Source organism: Tamandua tetradactyla, chromosome 22 (assembly GCF_023851605.1).
Source record: "Tamandua tetradactyla isolate mTamTet1 chromosome 22, mTamTet1.pri, whole genome shotgun sequence".
Classification (NCBI taxonomy): Eukaryota; Metazoa; Chordata; class Mammalia; order Pilosa; family Myrmecophagidae; genus Tamandua; species Tamandua tetradactyla.
The window spans coordinates 15,687,614-15,714,069 of NC_135348.1; the positions used below are offsets into that span (position 1 = coordinate 15,687,614).

Sequence of the window (26,456 nt, forward strand, 5' to 3'; positions counted from 1 at the left end):
TTTGAACATTTCACATATAGCTAGTCAGTTCACTAAGCATTTTTAAAAATTAATTTATCATCTGATTTATACTTTATGGCATTTCTGAGAGAGAGGTATTATTCTGCCTGTCATACAGGTGAGGACACTGAGGCTTAGAGAGTTCAGGTTGTCTCTCCCACGCTCACAAGAAGTGGCTGAACTGGGGATTTGAGGCCCTGCCTGACTCCAGAAGTCCTTTCTTTCAGCACTGTGTTGTACTGCTTCCTAGTGGCAGCCACGGCAGTGTTACAAGTGCTGTAAGAAAGAGAGACTGTGTAGCATAGCGTGGTTGCTGAGGGCTATGAAGTCCGGACTGGGTTGGAATCCTGTCCTAACACTTCTAGCTGCAGGAGCCTGAGCAAGTTATTTCCTTTCTCTGAGCCTCAGTTTCCTCACTTATAAAATGAACACCCAAATCATTGTGTGTGAAAAGTGAAAGGTGGAAATCAAGGGGGACTTCAAAGAAAATTGGGGCAATTGCACGAGGACTTACTGAGCTAGGGAAGATTAGGAGAGGAATGACTTTGTGGGAAGGAATTCAGAATTCCATTTTGGATACAGGTTTGAAATGTCTAAAGGATGTCTGTGTCACTTTGCTGTTGAAACTATATTGTAGAGAGTGAATATGATAATACATATAAAACTTAGCATAGCACCTGGCAGCTAGCCTGTGCTCAATAGAAGTTAGGTGCTTTGAGTAACAATAGTAAGCAGTATTACTATTACAGAATTTACCACTCATTTGGATGAATAAGCTTTGTGAAATATGTTGGATGAAATTTGGTCACGTTGTTTTTCATCATACTGTGTTATTTTATTCTAGAGAGTGTTCAGTGATCAGAATGAGATAGCTTAACAGACCTTCTTTCCAAATCCTCTGGCCCCTGCTGTTTACAAAACAGTTTTCTGTCCTGATGTTATATTTCAGATGTGTGAATGTGTTTTAGGGAAAAATATGTAACTGCACCATTACACTGTTCTCAGTGGTATAGGTTTTAGTTTCGCGATTACAAATCTCTACTTCTAGAGGGTAGAAATTGAGCTTGATATCATTTGTGTGATGTGTGAATGCTGCAGAATGCACGGAAGTCAACCTGACTGGTGAGGCTTTTGGGCGCTGGAGGCAATTTAACCTAATTTGTTTAAAAGGTACTTTGTCTTCACTGGATAGAATGTCTTCTGTTAATGTTTGATACTATATTTGAATCCAGGCTAGTGAATTCTCTTTCAACACTGCAGGATGCTAAATGACTCCTCTCAGACATTTATGAAGTTCTATCTTCTTTGGGAGAGACTAAAATTCATGCTTTTTATTCATATGCCAAATTAGAATTTTAAATTTTTGAAAAATGGTTTTGTTTTTAAAAGCAGGTGAGGTGCAATTCATGGTTTCCTGAGTTCAAAAAATGCTGCCTTCCAAGTGTTGAGATTTAGTTGAGCAGAGCTCAGCATACTTTGGAAGTTTTCCTTTGAGCTTGATGGGCCTTTCACATGATTCCAACTGCAGATTAGTTCTATTCAGACAGGATTTTATAATTTATCAGGAACCTACTCTGAGGCCGTCATTCTGCTTACTCATTGCTCAGTCAGTACAAAAGTTTTGGAATTCATCCATTCATTCACCAGGGTATTAATTTATTGAATAATTACCATGTGCTAGGCCCAGTTAGAGGTTCTGAATATAATCGTGAAACAGGCATCATTCTACCAAATGGAGCTCTTATTCATGAAAGATACAAATACATTAACAAATAAAACAAAAGAATTATGGTGATAAGTGCTTTGAGGAAATAAATAGTGCCATGATGTTGGACAGTGAAGATGCTGCTTCACGCCTACCTGGCGAGGTAACACTTATGTGAGACCTGAAGAATCATTCTGGGCCCCAGCCAGCATACAGTGAGGGGTTGGCCCTTCCAGCCAGCAGATAAAGCAGAGGTCTTGAGATGAGCTACAGCTTGGACTGTTTGAGGAGGTACTATAGACCACTGTGGGGAAAGCATGAGATAAGGCTGAAGAGGTAGGCAAGGGATAAATTACAGTTAATAGTATGAAGTTTAGATTTCATTTCAAGTGCAATGGGAAGTCATTGAAAGATTTTTAAGCAGGGGAATGATGTAGTCTGATTACTGTTTTAGAAAACCACTGTGACTGCTCTGTGGAAATAGATTTCAGAAAGGTAAGAGTAGAAGCTTGGAGACCAGTTGAGAGGCTTTTGCAATAGTTCAGATGGAAATTGAGACTTTTTTCAACAGGGCTGGTGGCAGTGAAGATGGGGAGATCAAGATAGATATGTTCAAAATGGTTTTCAGAAGAAATAACATGACTTGTTAATAGGCTGGTGTGAAAGTTAAGGGTTATAACGGAAGAAATCAAGAATGCCTTTAAGGAACTTTGAGGGGCTAAGTGGTAGTGCTACTTACTCAAATGGGACAGATGAGGGCAAGAATGGTTTTGTGGAGGGGAAAATCAGGATTTAGGTTTGGGAATTAAAATTCCCATGAAACCTCCAGGTAAAGGTATCAGATATTGCAGGTAAATGTGTGGCTCAGAGTAGGGGTCTATTCTAGAATGTGATATACCAAAAACAGAACAGCTTTTAAAAGGAATTTATTAAGTTGCAAGTTTACATGTTCTAAGGCCATGAAAATGTCCAAATTAAAGCAAAGCTATAGAACTATCTAATCTAAGGCATCCAGGGAAAGATACCTTGGTTCAAGAAGGCCGATGATGTTCCCAGTTTCTCTCTCAACTGGAAAGGCACATGGTGAACATGGGGACTCTGCTTGCTTTCTCTCCAGGCTTCTTGTTTTATAAAGCTCACCCAGGGCGTTTTCCTTCATCTCCAAAGGTCTTTGGCTGTGTGGGCTCTGAAGTTTTTTCTGAAATGGTTCCCTCTTAAAGGGCTTCAGTAAGCAACCCCACCTTGAATGGGTGGAGATACGTCTCCATGGAAACAATCTAATCAGAGGTTATCACCCACAATTGGGTGGGTCACATCTCCAGGGATAATCACAGTCTCCACCCAGCAGTATTGAGTGAGGATTAAAGGACGTGGCTTTTCTGGGGTACACCACAGATTCAAACCAGCACAAGGTCTAAGCTTAAGAGAGAAGTTTAGAGGAGTTATCAGCACATAGGTGTCATTTAAAAATCATGCACCTCTACAGAGAGAATATAAGTAAAGAAGAGGGTCCTGACTTCCGGAGAAGATGGCGGCTTAGTAAGACGCGCGGGTCTTAGTTCCTCCTCCAGAAAAGCAACTAAAGAAACAGAAACAATACGAAACAGCTCCCGGAGTCACAACAGAGACCAAAAAGACAGCGTACCCCATTCTGGAACGGCTGAACGGGCAGGGAGAATCTGCTGCGGTGAGATACCCGAAGGGCGCGCGTTTTCCCGGCTGGGGCGGCTGGCGACTGGGGTCCCCTCCACGCACGTGGCTCCCCGGTCTGACTGGGAACGTTGGATAGCGGGGCCCTCCCGTCACGCTTGGCGTTTCGGGCCAGCTGGGCAGTTTGGACCAGCACTCCCCCAAGCCGCGGCGGCCGGCGACCCCCCCCTCCACGTGCGGTTTCCCGGGCCGACTGCCGTGCAGACAGACGAGCGCCACGAGCGCCACCTACTGGGCAGGAAAAGAAAAACAGAGCCCAGAGATTTCACAGAAAAACCTTTCAACCAGCTGGGTCCCACACCCAGGGAAATCTGATCAAATGCCCAGACACCAGCAGAAAATAATGGATGACGCTCAGAAAATTGAAGATATGGCCCAGTCAAAGGAACAAACCAATAGTTCAAATGAGATACAGGAGCTGAGACAACTAATGCTGAATATACGAACAGAAATGGAAAAACTCTTCAAAAACCAAATCAATAAATTGAGGGAGGACATGAAGAAGACATGGGCTGAACAAAAAGAAGAAATAGAATATCTGAAAAAACAAATCACAGAACTTATGGGAGTGAAGGACAAAGAAGAAAAAATGGAAAAAACAATGGATACCTACAATGGTAGATCTAAAGAGACAGAAGCTACAATTAGTGAACTGGAGGATGGAACATCTGAATTCCAAAAAGAAACAGAAACTATAGGGAAAAGAATGGAAAAACTTGAGCAGGGGATCAGGGAACTGAATGACAATATGAAGCGCACAAATATACGTGTTGTGGGTGTCCCAGAAGGAGAAGAGAAGGGAAAAGGAGGAGAAAAACTAATGGAAGAAATTATCACTGAAAATTTCCCAACTCTTATGAAAGACCTAAATTTGCAGATCCAAGAAGTGCAGCGCACCCCAAAGAGAATAGACCCAAATAGGCGTTCTCCAAGACACTTACTAGTTAGAATGTCAGAGGTCAAAGAGAAAGAGAGGATCTTGAAAGCAGCAAGAGAAAAACAATCTGTCACATACAAGGGAAACCCAATAAGACTATGTGTAGATTTCTTAGCAGAAACCATGGAAGCTAGAAGACAGTGGGATGATATATTTAAACTACTAAAAGGGAAAAACTGCCAACCAAGACTCCTATATCCAGCAAAATTGTCCTTCAAAAATGAAGGAGAAATTAAAACATTTATAGACAAAAAGTCACTGAGAGAATTTGTGACCAAGAGTCCAGCTCTGCAAGAAATACTAAAGGGAGCACTAGAGTCAGAACCGAAAAGACAGAAGAGAGAGGTATGGAGTAAAGTGTAGAAAGAAGGAAAATCAGATATGATATATATAATACAAAAGCCAAAATGGTAGAGGAAAATATTATCCAAACAGTAATAATACTAAAAGTTAATGGACTGAATTTCCCAATCAAAAGACATAGAATGGCAGAATGGATTACGACCCAGCAATACCACTGCTAGGTATCTACTCAAAGGACTTAAGGGCAAAGACACAGACGGACATTTGCACACCAGTGTTTATAGCAGCATTATCTACAATTGCAAAGAGATGGAAACAGCCAAAATGTTCATCAACAGACGAGTGGCTAAACAAACTGTGGCGTATACCTACGATGGAATATTATGCAGCTTTAAGACAGACTAAACTTATGAAGCATGTAATAACATGGATGGACCTAGAGAACATTATGCTGAGTGAGTCTAGCCCAAAACTAAAGGACAAATACTGTAAGGTCCCACTGATGTGAACCGACATTCGAGAATCAGCTTGGAATATATCATTGGTAACAGAGACCAGCAGGAGTTAGAAACAGGGTAAGATAATGGGTAATTGGAGCTGAAGGGATACAGACTGTGCAACAGGACTAGATACAAAAACTCAAAAATGGACAGCACAATAATACCTAAGTGTAATGTAACTAGGTTGGAACACTGAATGAAGCTGCACCTGAAATATGTTTTTTTGTTTGTTTGTTTGTGTGTTTGTATCTTTTGTTTTTGTTTTTTCTTTTTCCTTTATATATATATATATTATTAGTATTATTATTTTAATTCTCTTCTCTATATTAACATTCTATATCTTTTTCTGCTGTTTTGCTAGTTCTTTTCCTAAATCGATACAAATGTACTAAGAAATGATGATCATACATCTATGTGATGATACTAAGAATTACTGAGTGCATTTGTAGAATGGAATGATTTCTAAATGTTGTGTTAATTTCTTTTCTTTTTTTGATTAATAAAAAAATTGAAAAAAAAATAAATAAATAAAGAACTGCTAACTATCAAAAAAAAAAAAAAAGAAGAGGGTCCTCAGTTTACATAAGAGAGAATCAGAAATAGAGTGTCAGGGAGGTAGGAGGAAAACCAAGAGAGTGACAGATCACAGAAACTGAGAGAGGAAACTATTTCAAGAAAGGATTAGTTGATAAGTCACATGCTGCTGAAGTGTCAAGTAAGATGAAGACAAAATGTGTCCTTTGGATTTGGCAATGAGAAGGTGGCTGGTGACTTTGATGAGGACAACTTAGAGAGGTGGGGATAGATGCCAGACTGTAGTGGGTGAGATAGCAGAGCTAATATGTGCAACATACACACGCAAATTCTTTGAGAAAATTTGTTGAAAAGAGAAACAGAGAATATAGCTGAATAACTGCTAGAGCGAGAATTGGGTTTAAGGGTGTAGGTTTTTCGTTTTTCGTTTTTTTTTAATAGAATCCTACTACATGTGTATATGTCAGAGAGAATACTGAGAAAGAGATATTAATGACTATCGTGGGAGAACGGAGATAAATGAGAGTGAGAAGGCAAAAGGGGTGGGGATTAAAAACCTGGGTCCAGTTCTCTGGGGCCTTTCATTCTAGGTGTTTTTTTTCTCTCTCTCTTTTTTTTCTTTATCTTTTCATTGTGGTAAAATATACTAACATAAACATCATTTTAACCATTTTTAAGTGTACAATTTTGTGACATTAACTACACTGACATTTTCACCACTATCTACTTCCGGAACATTTTCATCATCCCAAACAGAAACTTGTATACCAATAAGCAGTAACTCCTCATTCTCTTCACCTCCAGCCTCTGACAACCACTATTCTGCTTTCTGTCTCTATGAATTTGCTTATTAGTGTCTGGATTATTTCATTCAACCTGAAGTCTTCAAGGTTGTGGCATGTATCAGAGCTTCATTCCTTCTTTTACAGCTGAATAATGTTCTATTGCTTATATATAAATTTTGTTTATCCATCCATCTGTTGTTGGATACTTGGGTTGCTTCCACCTTTTGGCTCTTGTGAATAATGCTGCTGTGAACATCAGTGTATAATATCTGTTTGAGTTCCTGCTTTCAGTTCCTTTGGGTATATACCTAGAAATGGGATTACAGGTAATATGGTAATTCTATATTAAGTTTCTGAGGAGCTGCCAGACTGTTTTCCTTAGTGGTTGTACCATTGTACATTCCTACCAGTGTAGAAGAGTTCCTGTTTCTTCACATCCTCTCCAACACTTGTTTTTCTATATTTAATAATAATGGTTGTGAAGTGGTATCTTATTGTAGTTTTTGATTTGCATTTCTCTAATGACTAATTTGCATTTCTCTAATGACTGATGACCATTTTGTAGGTTGTCTGTTCACTTTCTTGGTAAATGTCCTTTAATGCACAAAAGTTTTTAGTTTTTATAAAGTCTGATTTACTTGTTTTTCTTTTGTTGGCTCATTTTTCAATTTATTATTTAGTTTTGTATAAAATATAAGAATTCATATCCTACTACAAGATCTTATAGTTATTTCTTATATTTACTTCTAAGATTTTTTATAGTTTTAGCTCTTATATTTTGGTCATTGATCCTTTTTTTTTTTCATGGGCAGGCACTGGGAAACGAACCTGGGTCCTTGGGCATGGCAGGTAAGCACTCTTACCTGCTGAGCCACTGTGGCCTGCCCGGTCATTGATCCATTTTGAATTAATTTTTGTATATGATAAGAGATAGGAGTTGAATTCATTCTTTTGCATGTGGATTTCTGTTGTCTCAGCACCACTTATTTAACAAAGTATATTTTCCGCATTGAATGACTTGGTGCAGTTGTCAAAATCAACTGGCCTCAGATTTGAGGGTTTATTTCTAGACTCTCAATTCTATTCCATTGGTCCATGTATCTGTCCTTATGCCAGTACCCCTACTGTTTTAATTATTGTAGCTTAGGTACTAAGTTTTGAAATCAGGAAGTTTGAGTACTCCTGCTTTGTTTCTTTTTCAGGATCATTTTGGTTATTTGGGGCCCTTTGCAATTCCATATGAATTTGAGGATCAACTTTTCCCTTTACACAAAAAAGGATTCTGGAATTTTGGTAGGGATTGCATTGAATTTGTAGATCAATTAAGCTAGTATTGACATCTTAACAGTATTAAATCCCCCAATCCATGAGCATGGACTGATGGACTGTGTTTATATTTTTTTAGTTTATCTTTAATTTCTTTCAGCAGTGTTTATTTATAGTCTACAGTGTACAAGACTTTTACCTCCTCAGTTAAATTTATTTCTAGGCTTTATTTATTTTTATTTGTTTAGATGCTTTTGTAAATAGAATTGCTTCCTTAATTTCCTTTCAGATTATTCATTACTGGTATAATAGAAACACAACTGATTTGAGGGTATTGAACTTTACCCCTGTAACTTTGCTGAATTCATTTATTAGCTCTAGTAGCTTTCTTGTGGATTCCTTCAGATTTTCTATATAAATGATCCTATCATATGCAAATAGGGATTGTTTTACTTCTTAACAATTTGGATGCCTTTTTATTTTTATTTTTACTTTTTTACTATATAACATATATATATACAAAACAAAGAAAGAAAAAAGAAATAGTTTTCAGAACACTCTTCAACAATTAGTTACATGACAGATCCCAGAGTTTGTCATGGGCTACCATACCATCCTCTCAGATTTTTCTTTCTAGCTGCTCCAGAATATAGGATGCTAGAAGAAATAAATATTTTTTTATCATCACAATAGACTTTTTTTTCTTTTTTGTGAAAAATACTAAAAAGCAAAAATTTCAAACCACAGCACAACAATTAGTTGTAGAACAAATTTCAGAGTTTGGTAAGGTCTACAACTCCATAATTTTAGGTTTTTACTTCCAGTTACTCTAAGGTACTGAAGACTAAAAGAAATATCAGTTTAAAGATTCAGCAATCATATGTGTTTGTTAACCCCTGTCTTCTCTGTATAACTCCACCGTCACCTTTGATCTTTCTATCCCTGTCTTTAGGGGTATTTGGAATATGTCCATTCTAACTTTTTCATGTTGGAAGGGGCTGTCATTAATGTGGGGTAGGGAGATAGAACTAGCTGATGTTCTGCAGAGGTTGGGCCCTCGAGGTTTCAGGACTTCTCTGGTCCAGGAGCCCATCTGGAGGTTGTAGGTTTCTGGAAAGTTACCATAGTGCTTGGAGCCTTTGTAGACTTTTATATATTGCCCTAGGTGCTCTTTAGGATTGACTGGAATGGTTTTGATTGGGGTTTGGAAAGTTATGATAGGTAGCAATGTCTAACTGTTGTGTAAGAGTAAATTCCAGAGTAGCCTCTCGACTCTATTTGAACTCTCTCTGCCACTGATATTTTATTAGTTACTCTTGTCCCCCTTTTGGTCAGGATGGATTTGTTGATTCCATGGTACCAGGGCCAGACTTATCCCTGGAAGTCATCCCCCATGCTACCAGGGAGACTTTCACCCCTGGATGTCATGTCCCATGTAGGGGAGAGGGCAATGATTTCACTTGCAGAGTTGGGCTTAGAGAGACTGAGGCCACATCTGAGCAACAAAAGAGGTCCTCCAGAAGTAACTCTTAGGCATGCCTATAGGTAGGCTCAGCTTCTGTACTACCTACATAAGCTTCAGAAGAGTGAGCCTCAAGATCAAGGGCTTGACCTATTGATTTGGGTATCCCTAAGTTTAATAATTCCATATTTTTTCTCCCATCCCTTAAGTGACTTTGCCAATACTTTTTGATTATCTGTTTACCATATTCTAGGATATATCCAGGCATTACATTAAGCTATACAGGATTAAAGGCCCTCATTCTTATTCTGGGCTCCTTGCATTTCAGTTGTTCAAATGATCTATCCGAACAGGTTGATTAGATTATGTGCTAAAGAAAATGTAGGTTCCAAACAAAATAACTTCCTTTGGTCTCAAAGAGTAGGTGTGGTTCTAAAATATAGACGATATCTTCCTTACCCCTGAATTATTTGATTCCATTGGTCAGTGCTTCTATCTTTGTGCCAGTACCATGCTGTTTTGACTGCTGTGGCTTTATAATAAGTTTTAAAGTCAGAAAGTGTTAATCCTCCTAATTCATTCTTCTTTTTTTAGGATGCTTTTAGCTATTCTGGGACTCTTTCCCTTCCAGATGAATTTGATAACTAGCTTTTCCAAGTCTTCAAGGTAGGTTGTTAGAATTTTGATTGGTACTGCATTGAATCTGCAAATCAGTTTGGGTAGAATTGACATCTTAACTATATTTAACTTGCCTATCCATGAGCAGGGAATTTCTTTCCACGTATTTAGATCTTCTTTGATTTCTTTTAGCAGTGTTACTTAGTTTCCTATGTGCAAGTCTTTTACGTGCCTAGTTAAGTTCATCCCTAAGTACTTGATTTTTTTAGTTGCTATTTTGAATGAAATTTTTTCCTTAACTGATTCCTCAGTTAGGTCATTGCTTGTGTATAGAAACGTTAACAGATTTTTGGACATTAATTTTATATCCTGCCGCCTTGCTGAATTTGTTTATTAGCTCAAGTAACTTTGTTGTAGATTTTTCAGGATTATCCAAGTATAGTATCATGTCAACTGCGAATAATGAAAGTTTTACTTCTTCCTTTCCAATTTGGATGCCTTTTTTATCTTTGTCCTGCCTGATTGCTGTAGCTAGAACTTGTAGCACAATGTTGAATAATAGTGCTGACAGTGGGCATTCTTGTCTTAATCTTAGAGGGAAAGTTTTCAGTCTTTCACTATGAAGTGTGGTATTTGCTGTGCTTTTTTTTTTCCCCATAAATGCCCTTTATCTTGTTGAGAAACTTCCCTTTTATTCCTAGTTTTCTGAGTGTTTGTATCAATAATGGATGTTGGATTTTGTCAAATACCTTTTCCTTTTCTGCATCAATGAAATTAGTATGTGGTTTCTATCCTTCATTCTCAATGTCGTGTTTTACATTGGTGTTCTTATGTTTAGTCACCTTTGATTCCTGAAATAGGATCCTAATTTGGCCATGGTGTATAATATCGTGTTTATATATAATTGTATATATAATATGCAAGTATATTTTAATATATGGTTGGATTTGGTTTGCCCATGTTTTGTTGAGAGTTTCTACATCTGTATTCATGAGGGTTACTGGTCTGTAATTTCCTTTTTTCATGCTGTCTTTATCTAGCTTTGCTACCAGGCAATTCGCACCTCATAAAATGAATTGACAAGGGTTACCGCTTCCATTTTTTGAAAGAATTTGAGAAGCATTTGTATTAAGCCTTCTTTAAATGCTTAGTAGCATTCAGTAGTGAAGGTATCTGGTCCTGAACTTTCTTTGTTCAAATGTTTTTAATTACGGATTCAATGTCTTTGTTTGTTATAGTTTGTTGTGATTGTTTATTTCTTCTTGAGTCAGTTTAAGTAATGTGTATGTTTCTAGGAACTTATCCATTTCAATAGGTTATCTGATTTGTTGGCATACAATTGTTCTTAGTATTCTCTTATAATCCTTTTTCTTTCTGTAAGGTTGGTGTGTTAATGTCCCTGCTTTTATTCCTGATTTAGTTATGTGTGCTTTTTCTTTTTTTTCTTGTCAGTCTAGTGAAAGGTTTGCCAACTTTATTGATCTTTTCAAAGAACCAGCTTTTGATTTTGTTGATTCTCTCCATTTTTTCTCATCTCAGTTTCATTTATCTCTGCTCTCATCTTTATATTTCCTTCCTTCTGCTCACTTTGGGTTTAATTTGCTCTTTTTTTTCTAGTTTCTCTCAGTGTGAAATTAGGTTATTGATTTGTGATCTGTCTTCTTTTTTAATGTAAGTATTTATAGCTATAAATTTTCTCTGAGCATGGCCTCTGTTTCCTTATAATCTTGTGTCTAGATAGTCTGTGAATTATTGAAAGTGGTATATTTAAATCTCTATTATTGTAGAACTATTTATTTCTTCTTTAATATATGCTTCATATGTTTTGGGGCTCTGTTGCTATGTTTTTGTAATTGTTTTATCTCCTTGTGGATTGAACCTTTTATCGATATATAATGCCCTTCTTTGCCTCCGGTAACCCTTTTTGACATGAGGCTTGTTTTCTCTGACTATATGGCTTTCTTTCACCTTCTAATTGCATGGATGATCCTTTTCCATACAATTATTTTCAACTTCTTCTTTGTGTTTTTTATCTAAAGTGAATCTGCTGTAGACAGCATATAAATGGACCATGGTTTTTCACCCAATCTGCCAATCTCTGCCCATTATAGAAGAGTTCAATCCTACATTTCAGGTAATAACTGAGAAGAAAGGACTTACTTCTACCATTTAGCTGTTTTCTGTATGTCTTGTATATCTTTCCTCTCAATTACTCCATGATTCCCTTTTTAATGTATTTAGTTGATTTTTCTAGTGTACCTTTTTGATTCCCTTCTTCTTTCCTTTATTACATGTTCTTTAGTTATTTCCTTGTGGTTAACTTCGTGATTACAATAAATATCTTAAACTAATAGCAACCTAGTTTGAATAATGCCAACTTTAGTTTCAGACATGTACAAATGCTCTACTCCTATACATCTCCATCACTCTCTCTGTATAATATTATTGTCTCAGAGGACATCTTTATACATTGTATGCCCTTTAACATATATTTTATTATTGTTTTTCACATTTGCCTTTTATGTCATAAAGGGGGAAAAAGGAGTTACAAACCAAAAGTACAATAATACAAGATTTTATATATACCAATGTAGTTAACTTTACCAGTCTTCTTTATTTCTCCTTATGTTTTGAGTTACTATCTAGTTTCCTTCTATTTCAGTCTGGAGGAATCCTTGTAGCATATCTTATAGGGCAGGTCTTCTGGTAATAAACTCCTTCAGCTTTTATTTATCTATAAATGTCTTAATTTCTCCTTCATTCTTTTTTTCTTTGGATGCTGTATGGTATGGGTCACATTTCATTCTTTTCCCATGTGGGTATCCCCTTATTGAAGTACCATGTGTTGGAATTTTTGTTTGTTTGCTTGCTTGCTTGTTTGTTTGCTAAGTGCATGGGCCAGGAATCAAACCCAGGTCTCCCACTTGGCAGGCAAGAATTCTGCCACCGAACAGTCCTTGCATCCCCCTCTTCTTCATTCTTGAAGGATAATTTTGCTGATACAGAATTCTTGGATGACAGTTTTTTTCTTTACTCTAATTATGTCCTTTCTCTGCCTTCTGGCCTCCATAGTTCCTGATGAAAAATTGGCTGTTAATATTTTTGAGGATCTCATATGTTTTAAGTCACTTTGCTTTTGCTGCTTCAGAATTCTCTCTTTGCCTTTGACTTTGGCAACTTCACCATAATGTGCCCTGGTGTGGATCTCCTTGAGTTTATCCTGCTTGGAGTTCATTGAGCTTCTTCGATGTGTATATTCATTTCTTTCATCAAATTTAAAAGTTTTATTCAAATAGTTTTTCCTTCTCTTTCTCTCTTGTCTTTCTGGGACTTTTATGATGCATATACTGCTGTGCTTTATGTTGTCCCACAGGTCCCTCAGACTGTTCATATTTTTTTTTCATTCTTTTTTCTTTCTGCTCCCCACACTTAGTAATTCCCATTGTCTTGTCTTCAAGTTCACTTATCCTTTCTTCTGCCTGCTCAAATCTTATGTTGAACCCGTTAGTGTTTCTTCCATTTCAATTATTATTCCTTTCAGCTCCAGAATTTCTGTTTGTTTCCTTTTTATAATATCTATCTCTTTATTATGTTCAGACAAGATTTAAAAATTCCCTGTGGTTCTTTGCCCATGTTTTACTTTAGGTTATTGAACATATTTAAGACACTTGATTTAGGAAACTCTGGGCAGTTAAACTAATACTTTTAACCTCACGGTTGGTTTCTGTCATATTTTTTACGTCCTATGAATGGGCAATACTTTCCTGTTTCGTAGTGTGTTTTGTAATTTTTAATTGAAAACTAGATCTTCTGATTATTAAGTTGTTGTAACTCTGAAAAGCTTATTCTTCCACCACTTTTTTACTCTTTGTTTGTTTTTTTTAATTTCTTATTGATAGCCATTAGTTTGTGACTTTTCCATACTACTTTTTTTTTTTTTTTTTTTTTTTTTTTTTTAAAGGAAAGACAGAGAGAAGGAAGGAAGGATAGAAGGAAGGAAGGAAGGAAGAAAGGGAAACATCTTTAAACATTTTCTTGTTTTATTGTATTTTGTTTTTCCGTTTTTTGTTACATGGGCTGGGGCCGGGAATCGAACCGAGGTCCTCCGGCATAGCAGGCAAGCACTTTGCCCGCTGAGCCACCGCGGCCCGCCCTCCATACTACTTTTGCTTCCAGTCAGGGAAAGAAAAGAAAGAGGAGAAAAATAAAGGTACTGTTTATTTAAGATTTCTCTGCCATTCTGCCTGTGATGTATTGAAGCAATGGCCATCCTTCTTGCCACATCCTCCAGTGATCAAAACAGTGATCAGCAGTCAGACCACAGCACCACAGAATTTTTGGAAGACAGGGTCCTTATTGCCCAGTGTGGTATCAGAAACCTGCACCAGCAACACTGGCTGCAGTTGCCATGGTCACCTGCCACATGGTTGGGGGATAGAGGATAGTAGCTGCAACAAGGAAGATGAAATTCACCAGCATTTATTAAAATATACCAGCTTCTTCATCCAGATCTTCCCTGAATGCTGCAAGTGTTTAACAAGACGCCAAAATAATTGATTCAGACAGTTCCTGCCAGTTCAATAGTTGTTTTTGGTAGAAGGGCTGATTTCCGGGTGTTTCCTACTCTGCCATCCTTCCATGCCTGAAGATAAGATTTATTTAAAATACTCTGTAACCATGTGCTAAAATCCAAGGTGTCGGTTGTGCATATTCTTACAGTTCAGAGGAGCCAGCAGTGGAGGCTAGCTTATTGATAAAGGTATCTAGCAAGAGTTAGTGGTAAGATGTATATGAGACCTTGAGGGATGAGCAGAGATTGAAGAGATGAAGGACAGTATCACTGAGAAAGAGAATGTACAGGAGCCAGCAGGTGGACAGGGAGTTGTATGGAGAAAGATCCCCTGATTGGAGAGAGCATTCTCAAGGAGTGAATAATAGAAAAATGTTGGTCATGTCCACTGACATGAGACCAGGCAGAAGAGATGAGATGAGACCAGATGAGGACTCATGAGCCACAGGCAGAAGAGATGAGATGATCTGACAGGAGCTGTTGATAGTCCTGAGTAAGGAACTGCGATAATGACAAGTACACTGCAGCAGGATGAAAGTGGTAGCCACACTGGACAAGGGTGTCTGCTGTGTTGAGATGGAGTTCTGAGACCTCAGGCAAGGCTGGTAGCTGTAGAAATGGAGAGGAAGTGACAGATGAGAGGAATGGGATGTCTGGGAGGAAGAATGTATAGCCTTTAGTTGACAGTTTGGAGATAAAGGGCAAAGAAAACAGAGAAGCAAAAGAGTCTGATAATATCAGGAATAGTCGGGTTTCTTGAGATTCATATAGGCACAGATTGTCTAAAAGGTGATTAAAAATAAGTGGCTACATGACAAGAATTAAGGGGAGGTTTGGATTTCCTATTTGGTGAGGGTGTGTTTATTGGTTATCTTTCTCGTGGGAACAGTGAAATTACCTTAAATTGAGAGTGTTGATTGACTGTGGACTTTGAGCGATATACATGATGCCTAATGAATTCAGGTGACTGAAGGATGCACTGACTGAGAAGTAGATTGGTGAACGATGGTGTAAACATATGGTCGAATGTTGTACTGCTACAAAAAGGAAATGAAGTCATGAGGCATGCAACGATGTGAATGAACATGTGGGACATTTGGTGAGGCAAAGTAGGCCAGAAACGAAAGAACAATTATTGTATGGACTCCATTAGAAAATGCTTGTGGAAAAAAGGGCCTGGATTGTGGGCTCTTGTAGCAGACACATTTAGTTCAAAGGGGTAATTATTATTTCTGGATTTTGAGAGGCTGTTTTATATATGTCTAAAACCTGGTATTCAGAGATAAAAATGAAGCTGATCAGGTTGGGATTGAGGTGATTCAGAACACAGGGGTGAGGAGGACATTGTCTATATTTTAGAACTGCACCTACTCTTGAGACCAAGGGAAGACCAAGGGAAGTTTTGTCCAGAACCTGGATTTTTTTGTAGCACATTTTCTAACTCAACCTTTCTGGATAGCTCTCTGAATAATTCAAGCGATCCCAGAGTAGGAATGAGGGCCTTTGATCCTGTATAGCTTAATGTAATGCCCGGATCCAATCTAGACTATATTAAGCAGATAATCAAAAAGTATTGGCAGAGTCCCTTGAGGGATGGAAGAAAAGATATGGAACTGTTAAAAACTTTACCATCAGGGAATCCTCTGATACTGTGTCAGACATTGAAATTGCCCAAATCAATGGGCCAGGCCCTTGATCTTGAGGCTTGCTGTTGTGGGAGCTTATGTGAATAGTGGAGAAACTTAGCCTACCTATAGGTATGCTAACAGTTACTTCTGGAGGACCTCTTTTGTTGCTCAGTTGTGGCCTCACTCTCTCTAATCCCAACTCTGCAAGTGAAATCATTGCCCTCCCCTCTCACATGGGATGTGACATCCATACCTGGTGGCATGGGAGATGACAGCCAAGGATGAGTTTGGCCCTGGCACCATGGGATCAACTATTCATCCTGACCAAAAGTGGGGAAAGAAGTGTAACTAATAAATTATCAGTGGCTGGGAGAATTCATATGGAGTCGAGAAGCTACTCTGGAGGTCACTTTGATGCAAGCTTCAGTTAGACATTGCTACCTGTCATGGCTTGCTGAATTCCAACCAAAACTATTCCAGTTAATCCTAAAGAACACCTAGGGCAATATATAAGATTCTATAAAGGTTCCATGCACTATGGTAATTTTCCAGAAACTTACAACCTCCAGATGGGCCCCTGGAGCAGAGAAGTCTTGAAACCTGGAGGGGCCAGCCCTCTCCGGAACATCAGCTAGTTCTATTTCTCTACCCCATTTTATTGACAGCCCCTTCCAACATGAAAAAGTTAGAATGGGCATAGCCCAAATACCCCTAAAGAGTGGGATAGAAAGATCAAAGGTGATGGTGGAGCTATACAGAGAAGGTAGGGTTAACAAACGAGTATAATTGCTGAATCACTGTATTGATATTTCCTTTAGTCTCCAGTATTTTAGAGCAGCTAGGAGTAAAAATCTAAAATTGTGGAACTGTAACCCATACCACCCTCTAAAATCTGTTCTACAACTAATTGTTGGCTGTACTTTGAGATTTATTGTTTTTTTTTTTTTTTGCATTTATGTTATTTTTCACAAAAGAGAGAGAAGTGATGATAAAAAAAATACATATTCCTTCTAGCCTCCAATATTCTGGAGCAGCTAGAAGGAAAAATCAGAGATGGTGGTATGGTGGTCCATGATATAGTCTGGGATGTGTCCTGTAACTACTTGTTAAAGAGTGCTTTGAAAACGTGCTTTTTTCTTTCTTTGCTTTGCATGTATGTTATATTATACAATAAGAAAAGTTTAAAAAAAAATAGGTTTTAAAATAAAGCTAAATATATGATGGGGAAAAACAATAAGTGGCTACAGGATTAAATGTTGATAAGCCAGTGATGGAGATATAGTTTGAATAATTTTTGAGTTGAAAGACCGCTCTTCCCTGGCCATCAGCCTAGGAGACAGTGGAGTTGTAAGGGTGGGTGAGCTTTTACCTTTTGCTGAGGGAATAAGAGGAGAGAAGGGCAAGCAGAGGCCTATCCACTGTCCTGAGCATGGTGGAGGATTGAACCCTGACAGCTCGGCAGTGGTGGAATGACAGAAAACCAGTTCCAAGGGTCTCACCACTTCTTGGCATGGAATTTACTTACGCTTTTTTCTTATATTTTTGCTGTGAAATCTTAGAAAATGAATTTCTCTATTTGGCTCATCAGAACACTCATGTTTGGCATATTACTGTTTTAAATTTAAGTAAAATCTAACTAGCAGCCAAGTGAATATCTGGGGGACGTGAATTCTAAGAGGGAACACCAAGCACAAATGGCCTGAGGTGAGCTAGGGTGTGTTTGAAGGCCATTGTGGCTGGTAGGAGAGAGTGAGGTGGAAGGTGTAAAGTGGTAGCCATAAAGAGATGTAGGTACAGGGTGTACAGGGAAGAATTCCTGTTGCCTGGAGCAATCAGGAGAAGTTCCTTGGAGTAGACAATTGAGCTGGCGTATCAGGCAAATTTCTAAAGAAAGCCTAACTAGGAAAATAAAAATACAGAATTTTGGCTGCTCTATTTTAGAGACTGAAAGACTACAAAATGTGGTTATTTGTTATCTCCATCTCTCTATCTGTCTTAGGGTTTTTACATTCTCTTTTCCTCCATAGTCTCTCAGTCCTCTCCACAAATCACCTGGTTGTTTGGGGGTTTTGCTCCTAATCTGAAGGGACTGTCTGGGCCAGAGAAGGTTCTTCCAGAATGGGGTCAGCCCACCGCAGAATCTCCACTTCATAATGGCAGTGTCTTTCTGCTGCAGCAAATCCTTACAGTATAAGAAGGATTCACAATGTTGTTTGTTGAAGGAAGAGATTATTACAGTACCTGGAGGAAGGAGGAGGGAAAAAGCCCAGGTTTCTGGCTCTTGCCCTTGAGCTGTAAATTCTCAAGGACTCTCTTATAAATCTCCCAGAATCACTGTTAGAAATACACATTCCATTGGAGAGCAGTGTAGGGCTATCAGATAATCATTTCTGAGGGCTTCCTACCATCCCAGCTCTGACTCATTGAAAAAACTTTCCGAGTAAAACTGCTGAGTAAATCTCCATTTTTAACAGCATAGTTTCTCTTTTTTAGCACAGAAGAAATTAGAGCCCCAACTGGTATATCTAAAATTTTCCCCCTGTTCTGCATGTGCACAGGTGCAAACATGTATAAACACATATATACATGTACACACCCCAAATGACTCGGGACTATAAGTTCCTTAAGTGGATATCCAGCCGTGTATTTCACAACCAACTGTGCCTTCTCTGAAGTTAGGTAGCTATAACTAAACAACAAGTAGGGTTAGATAGTGCTTACATGGACAGTCTCCTCCCTTAAGAAGACCATGTTGCTTCAAAGAATTTCTAAAGAGATGTCATTTTTTTTCCCTCTTTCCAGAGGGCCAGTTGAGAGTGGACGCCAATATATCTGTGCATCATCCTGGAGAGCCTTTGGGTGTTCGAACCGAAGTGAAGAATCTCAACAGCGCCAGGTTCTTGGCTAAAGCAATAGGTAAATTTCAGCTCTTACTCTTTTTTTTTTTTTTTTCAGCTCTTACTCTTAACATACTTTTTTTACATATATCAGTTGCCTATTGCTGTGTAACAAACTACCCCAAACTTAATATAATAACCAATTTAGTCTTCACAATTTGTGACTTGATTAGTTCTTCTGATAGGTCTTGTCTCTTGCCTGGGCTCACTCATTCGGCTGTATAAAACTAAAGGGACTGAGATGGCCTCACTGATATGTCTGTGCCTTGGTGCTGACCATCTGCTCGGTTTCTCCATCCACATGGTCTGTCTTTATTCATTTGTCTACCCTGGGCTTTCTTATCTGGCAGTTGAAGTGTTCCAGGACAATGAAGGTGGAAGTCTCAAGGCCTCTTGAGGCCTGAACTCTAAAACTTCCACGATGTCGCTTCCAAAGCATTCTATTCAAAGCAGATTGCATTCAAAGAAGATTTAAGGGGAGGAGAACGACATCCCTCTTTATGGGAGGATCTGAAATATATAATGGCCAGCTTTTTCCACTTACCTCATTCTTTCTGACCAGCCTGAGCTTTTAAAAGTTATCAGTTCATCATAGATCAGCCATTGTATTGCCTAATTGGACAATGTTTTTCTGTTTTTTTACTCATTCTACTAAAGGACTACATGGGCTTGTGTAATCAAGTATTGGTCTTATTGGATCATCAGCGATGCTAAATATTTAATAAATACATAATAACTGTATACTAATAATTAAAGTAGAACAGTTGAGTAAGATAAGCATCTGGGGCCATCACATAGAAGTTGATTACTGAATCTGAGGCGAGGACATCTCAGAGGTCTAAAAATATTTTGTCTAAACAAAGATCTCTAGAGAGGGAGAAAAAGCTAGAAGAGGGGTAGAGTTTAAAGAGCACCCTTTCTAGTGTACACAGAGAACAGGGAAGCTGAATGTGTTGCTGTAGCCAAAACGTGTAATGGACTCTTTGGCCTTCCCAAGAAAAATGTTAGAAACGGTGCAGGAAGGATGATTCTAGCCTCATATAAACCCATGATTCCCTTGAAATGATCAGCCAGCCTCAATGAGGACACTCTTGAGTCTACACATTTTCTGGTAAAAGACATTAAAATGGTTTAAAGACTCTCACTTCTGGGAAGGGAAGGGGAAGAGTTCCTGTATGAAGACAGACTAAAGAAGGCAGACTCTTCTGTCTCTAAAAGGGGGCACAATCCATATTTCTAAAGCTATGGAAGGTTTAAGTCACAGCAAACCCTTCATAGCCCAAATTTAAGAAGGAGAAGCTTGGAACAAAGGGAGTAACATTCCACTTTACCTTGTTGGTAGTAAGTGTTCTGGGACTCCTAATTTTAAGAGATAATAATTGTAAAGTAAAAAAAAAAATAGCAACAAGATTTTAGGTAGAGTCATCCCTGGTTAGTTATGAAGGGGACCCCTTCTCTTGTCCTGTGAACAACAGTCTCAGACAGAATTCCAGGCTTGATGGTCTTCTGGTCTAACTCAGGCTGCAAGAACCAAAGCTTTGCTATACGGGCTTAATTCTCCAGGCCTGCTATTTTTCCACTGCATTGGTCTCCCTATAGCAGGCCTTTTAGGCAGCATCTCAGGCCGATCAGAGAGAAAGCAGTGGAGGGGGTGCGGGGTGAGACGGGAAAATGACATATTCTGGTGTTGCTTTGCTGCTTTTTAGCATCTCAGATAAAAGAGTTTAGACTTGGGTTAGGTAAAGTGTTGCATGGTAGGGTAGAGGAGTTGAGGAGGAAGCTAAAGGTATTTTTGCAAAAAAACTTAGGAATCGGTTATGTTTTGATTATCATACCCTGCCTTGTTTTATGACAGAGGGTGGATGGCATGGAGCAGTGATTCTTAATCATTTTGTCATAGATCCCTTTGAAAATATAATGAGAAATGTGGACCCTTTTTTCCAAAAGATGTATATATACCAGTACCTACATTTGTATATAATTTCAGGAGGTGACAGTGTTATGTTTTTAAACGGTAGCCGACTGAAAAATCAGAGGAACTGAGTCCGAGTTTAAAATTTTATTGTCCCAGGGCGAGGTTCCCGGGTCCGGGTGCTCAGGGTGCGGGCTGGGGAAGTCGCGCCCCCCCCCCCCCCCAGGAGCGGCGGGGTTAGATGTAGGCTAGCTAGTGGGGGTGCTGACGATGCCCACCAGGCCTCCTGTGGTAGCTTAGGAGTTTCACTCGCTTTAGGGCGGGGGGAGCATAGCTACAGGCCTTGGCCGGAGGTGGGGGGTGGGGGGGCATAACTACTGGCGGTGTGCAGTGGGCATAGCTACAGGCCGTGTGCAGTGAGCATAGCTATGGGCCGTGTGCAGTGAGGGTCCTTTGTTTGTCACGCCAGGTCCTGATTGGCTGAGTTTGAACAGCTGTATGCCCGGATGTGCACTAGTTTTAGTTCAGGTGGGGGCCTTCCAGCCAGAGGCTACTGGGCCAGGCCTTACAGACAGAACCCCTCAAAGCCAATCCATGGCCAACAGTCCTAGATCTGGGGTCAGTAAACCTATATATTCATTCCAGCCAAGATGTTTAATCTCTCCAAATTTGAGTTTTCTGAAAAAATGAGGGAGTAGAACTGGGAGGATTCCTAAGGCCCTTTTCAGCATCATTATTCTATGATGGTGGTGAGAAGATAATACAGCATGTAAGAGAAGAGTTAGTATAAAACATCCTCTTCCTGATTAAAAGATTGAAAAAAAATTTGTAATTATTGCCTGACTGGATGAAAGGTATAATCAGACTTCCAAATATGATTCTAAATTACTGTGTTTTTCTTAGACTATGAAATTCAGAGGCAAATCAATGAACTTGAGAATGGAGGTGAAATCCTGAATGAAACGCGCTCCTTTGATTACAGGCTGGGGTGAGTTTGCTTTGAGAAGAATCATGAGGCCATGGGGGTCGGGGGGAGCTGGGGCCAGAGGGGCCGGGGCTCCAGCCTGGGCTTCACCACAGAGAAGCCCTGGACGTAAAGAAGAAACTGAGCTTCTCTGTACTTCGCAGTCTGTATTAGTAAAGTTAGGAAAATACTGTCTCCTACTGGCCTATAATGTACCCTCCAGGGATGTGGAGAGGTCTCATCTGTCTCTAAGTGCTTAGTCTTTGATTCTGAAGCTTCTCTTGCTCACATCTTATCTGACATTGTAGAGTACATACAGGAGTGAACCCCTATGAGTGTAAAGAATGGGGGAAATATTTCAGTAGGTGCATAGATCTCATTCAGCGGCAGAGACTCCACATAGGTGAGACACGTTATGAATGTGATGAGTGTGGGAAACCCTTCCAGGTCCTCGAGCCCGTATTCAACATCAGAGAGTTGAAATGGCAAACCAGCTCTATTAATATGGTGAGAGCATGAAAAACTCTTTATATATTTGGGCTTAATTAGCAGAGAATCTGCCTTAGGGATCTTATGAGTTCCCTGAATGTAGGCAAAGCTTCAATCTTTATTAAATTTTCTCTAGTACCAGAGAATCTACCTGAAAACAAACAAACAAAAAACCATTACAATCTAGTTTGCCTGTTTTGCTGCAAAAATTTTTATTTCTTAAATTATCTATTAGACCTCTACCAGCTTAAGCGAGAGGTAGAAGAGAGCTAAGGCGTGGTTATAGAGATACCTTTTTTGTTTGTTTAAATAACTTTGACCCTAATGTTCTGACTCTGAATTTTGAAGATTTTATGCTTTTAGCAGAAGACTGAATACAGCTTGAAAGGCTCCAGTTTCATCTGATTAAAACCTGGAAGCATTGAGGCAATTTTCCTTTTCTTGTTTTCAATTTCAGACATTTCTCTTTCCTTTCCTAAAGAATAATACATTTATTATTTTTTAAATGTATTCATATAAGTATCCCCCTTGGAAGGCTGAACAACTTGAGTGTGCCTGTGTCCTTTACAGGCAGGGGAAACCCCTCTGCATGTATGCTGGTCCCTGTTGTGTGCAATGTGTCTTTAATTTGTTCTCATTTAACTATTTCAGGTGCACCGTGCCAATGAGAGACAAAGAAGGAAAACAAGACTACAGGTAGGTCCTCCTCTTTTCAGAATACCATTACAATGTTGGAATTAGGGGTACATTTCAAATCTGCTGAAAGATCAACATAATGATCCTGGCTAGCTTTTAGGAGTCACTTCTATTTGTTGTTATTGCGTGATGAAAAATTTAGACTCTCTACTTAATGGGTGTACTGAGAGAAGTAACAGTTCCTTGAAGTTGGTAGCCTCAGAGTGGTTTGCTGGATTGGATCCAGTTGTTAGAAAATGCCTGTTCACTCACTTCCATGTCAGAGTTGTTTAAACTGAGCTAAAAGTTTGGCAGCTGAGGTTGGGGCCTAGGCTATTCTAATTCTTATATGCAGGAACTAATTCAGTAAATATGTTGAAGTTCCTTGGGAAGGAATGAGAAAAGAAATGTGTATATTCATAGGCGTTCCCTGCAAACCTCAGGTGATACTGTTTAATTGAGAAATGAATGAGACCCACGAATAAAGCAAATAATGAGGATAGTGTTGAGATTAGGACCCTTTTACCTCTTGGGTTTAGCAGAGGTAACAAAGTTGATGAGATCAGTCCACATTTCCTTTGTGAAGAGCAGGGAAATCTAAATGTAGCTATTGGTCTCAATGAGAAACAAAGGTAGCATGATTCTGTAGGAACAAAGTTCATAAATCATAGAGCGAACTGCACTTGGAAGTGTTCTCTCATGTGTTCTGTTAAGGTCAGGATTATTTCAATTATTGCAGTCTTTGAGATTCCAACTGTTCTTCCCAAGAACCTGCTTTGTTCTTCGGTGTTGCACCCTGCTTTTCTGGCTCCTGTCTTGCTGGGCTTGGAACTTTGCTTTTAATTCAGCCCGTGGCTTCAGCTGGATCCCTCAGGTTTTTAGGTGGTAGGTTTCAGTAAGCCTCACTTTGGTTTCCTTTGGCCTTCAGTGTCCAGCTGAGTCATGGCACAGATTTGACATTGAGGTGATGGGTTGCTTCTGAAACCTATTTCTTTGGAGCCTTTGTTTGTTCTGCATTGTCCTGCGTTTATAGAAGTTCTTTGACAAGCATATGCAGAGAGAAAACAGTAGTGCTGGAGCGGGGGCGGGGGGGACATCTTTGTTTCAGAATAAGATCATATGCAGTAGTGCAGCTTCCACATTTCATTTAGGCAAAATCCGTTTATTTCTGCCACATCTTAAGTAGGGCTGGTTTTTTTTCTTAGACTTTTCATTTATTACACAAACACTGCTATAAAATAGTAAAAGTCAAAATATGGGAAGAAATCAGCTTTCTTCCTAACAGGTGAATTGCTCTCATTTGGTGTGGTTATTTTCCAGCCAGTGTCTGTAAGACTATATATACTTCATCCACATTTATAAATCATAATGTGGTATCACCGCTTTGTTACACTTAGTACGCTCATCATTTCTTTATAAGGATAAGGTGTGGCAGAATTGGTGGCTATGCCCTGTAGAGTGTATCCTGGTGCAAAGTCTAGTTCCTGGAAAACGGGGAAAATTGTTAGTATAGGATATTAGAAATCTTTGCAAGGAAGATGGCTCTAAACACAGAACCATTCATGTTAATAACAGATTATTGTTCCTCACCAAACCAAACACTTCTGATTTGCCGTGGTCTCCTCTCTCTGCCCAGGTTTATGCCAGAACCCAACCTGCCCCCTCTGGTGCTGTATGATGCCACATCTCTGCCTGCAGGTGCAGACTCGCAGCAGGTAATCAACATTGACCAGATTCGGGAGCAGCTCCCGGAGCTCCCCAGCAAGACCCGAGAGAAGCTTATTGAACAGTATGGGATGCTGCCAGAGCACAGCTTCACCTTATTGGTAGGTGCATTGATCAGATGCTAAAATAAACCCAGCTCAACAGTTTGGCTAATGCTCTCCAGAGGCCCCATCACAAATAATTGGCATTTTCCTAGTTGTACCAGAGATGCTCCTGAGAAGAATACTGTGTAATAACCTTTGCTCACTACCCGTTAGGGTAAATGTTCCTCATAAAGCCAGAAGATGAAAAAGAAGTTCATGTTAGTCATTTCATCGGTGTATAAGTGAACAGCTGCTCACAGCAGCCGTTCAGGCTTCTTGAAGGCATTCCAGATGCCGTGGATGAGTATTTTCCCATGTGCCTGTTGGACAAAAGGAAATCAATGTATAGGTTTCTAGATGTCCAGCAGTATTGAACCATGACAGGATCTGGCATGATGTTAGGTTCTCAAAGCCAGTGGTTGTTTTACCGAGTGTAGAAGAAAGCATTTATTCACAGGAAATGCTGAAAACTGACTTAGAGGTATCAGTCCTTTGAGGCTTAAGTATGCATCTAAAGGGGCTGTTAGAGAGTCTAACATGACTGAGACCTGCTTAGGAATTTTCTGTCCTTTTCAAAGCTTCTTGGGGCTTTGTAGTTTTCTTTGTCATGGCAACATTAAAGTGATATGGAATCAGTGTGTGTAGCATTTTGTCACAGTTGTCTTCTAGTTGTCTCTCAGGAAGGAAGTAGAAACTTTTGCAGCTGTATCTTTCAGAGATCAGAAATATGCAGAATGTATAGAAGCTGAGTTTTTACATTTTAGATGAGTAGCAGTAGCTATAAAGGATTCTGTGTGTGTGTGTGTGTGTGTGTGTGTGTGTATGCAGGTCAAAACCAGCAACGTAGCACAGTTTCCAGGGCAAGATAGGTAATTAAATATTTCTTGAATGAATGATTCTCTCTCTCATTCTCTGGAAAATTAGCCAGAGAGTCTCAGTTGAAAACTCCTCTTTTATTGCCAATAATGATTGGGTATGATGCGGTATTTTCTAATACTTCAGGTTGAGTTGACCACCTCCTGTGGGATGTTGCTATATCTTATTCAGATCTCTGTAGTGATGATAGCACTGCATTTTAATTATTTATTAGTATATCTGGTTCAAGACACTAGAGCTCTCAGGACCTTGAAGGTCTGTCTCTGTAGTATATCAACTGTGCTTCATGCCAAATCTTTGAATGTATAAATAGTCATCTTCTTCCCATAAAACCACCTTTTACACTGCAGCCTCTTAGGACTTGTGTTTTTGCTAGGTCAGTTTACCAGGGCTGAGTTTTAGTCTTATAGTTTGTCTCCACAGTCTGGACCACTTGAATTTCCAGCCTACCTTAAATAATTACTAAATTCCAAACCTTCATTTTATTACATGTTGGCCAAATTAAATAAGGAGTGGGAGAATTGAGACTGAGGCTACTTCCCTCCAAGGCATCGGTTATCTACCTCTATTTGAAGTTCTGCCAGCTGGACAGAGGAAACCCTTTAAGACTGTGTCTGATGATCCAAGGTTTCTTGGCCATTTCTTTGCTCAAGACTGCAATTTCAGAGAAAAATCCCCTAAACATAACATTTTAAAAATTTTCGCATGTCAAGCTTTCTCCTAGGAAAAGTACAAGAACATTTCAGAGAGTGATTATTTCTCTTCAAGGCCCGGTCTGAATATATACAGGCACTCCCTTTGGAGCATGTCTCTGTAG

The 26,456-nt window shown here is 39.2% G+C and overlaps 1 protein-coding gene across 3 annotated transcripts in view; it reads left to right on the forward strand.

The window, feature by feature from the left end:
• GATB (glutamyl-tRNA amidotransferase subunit B) overlaps positions 1-26,456 on the forward strand; it is a 101,493-nt gene that overhangs the window by 44,013 nt on the left and 31,024 nt on the right. Inside the window, exons 6-9 of one of the 3 annotated variants that reach the window (XM_077139817.1) lie at positions 18,821-18,934; positions 21,731-21,815; positions 22,932-22,976; positions 24,592-24,670. In XM_077139817.1, the coding sequence (XP_076995932.1) occupies positions 18,821-18,934; positions 21,731-21,815; positions 22,932-22,976; positions 24,592-24,670 (323 nt within the window). Of the gene's footprint in view, positions 1-18,820; positions 18,935-21,730; positions 21,816-22,931; positions 22,977-24,591; positions 24,782-26,456 lie in introns of all 3 variants that reach the window. The other 2 variants (XM_077139816.1, XM_077139818.1) reach the window with 2 other exon arrangements.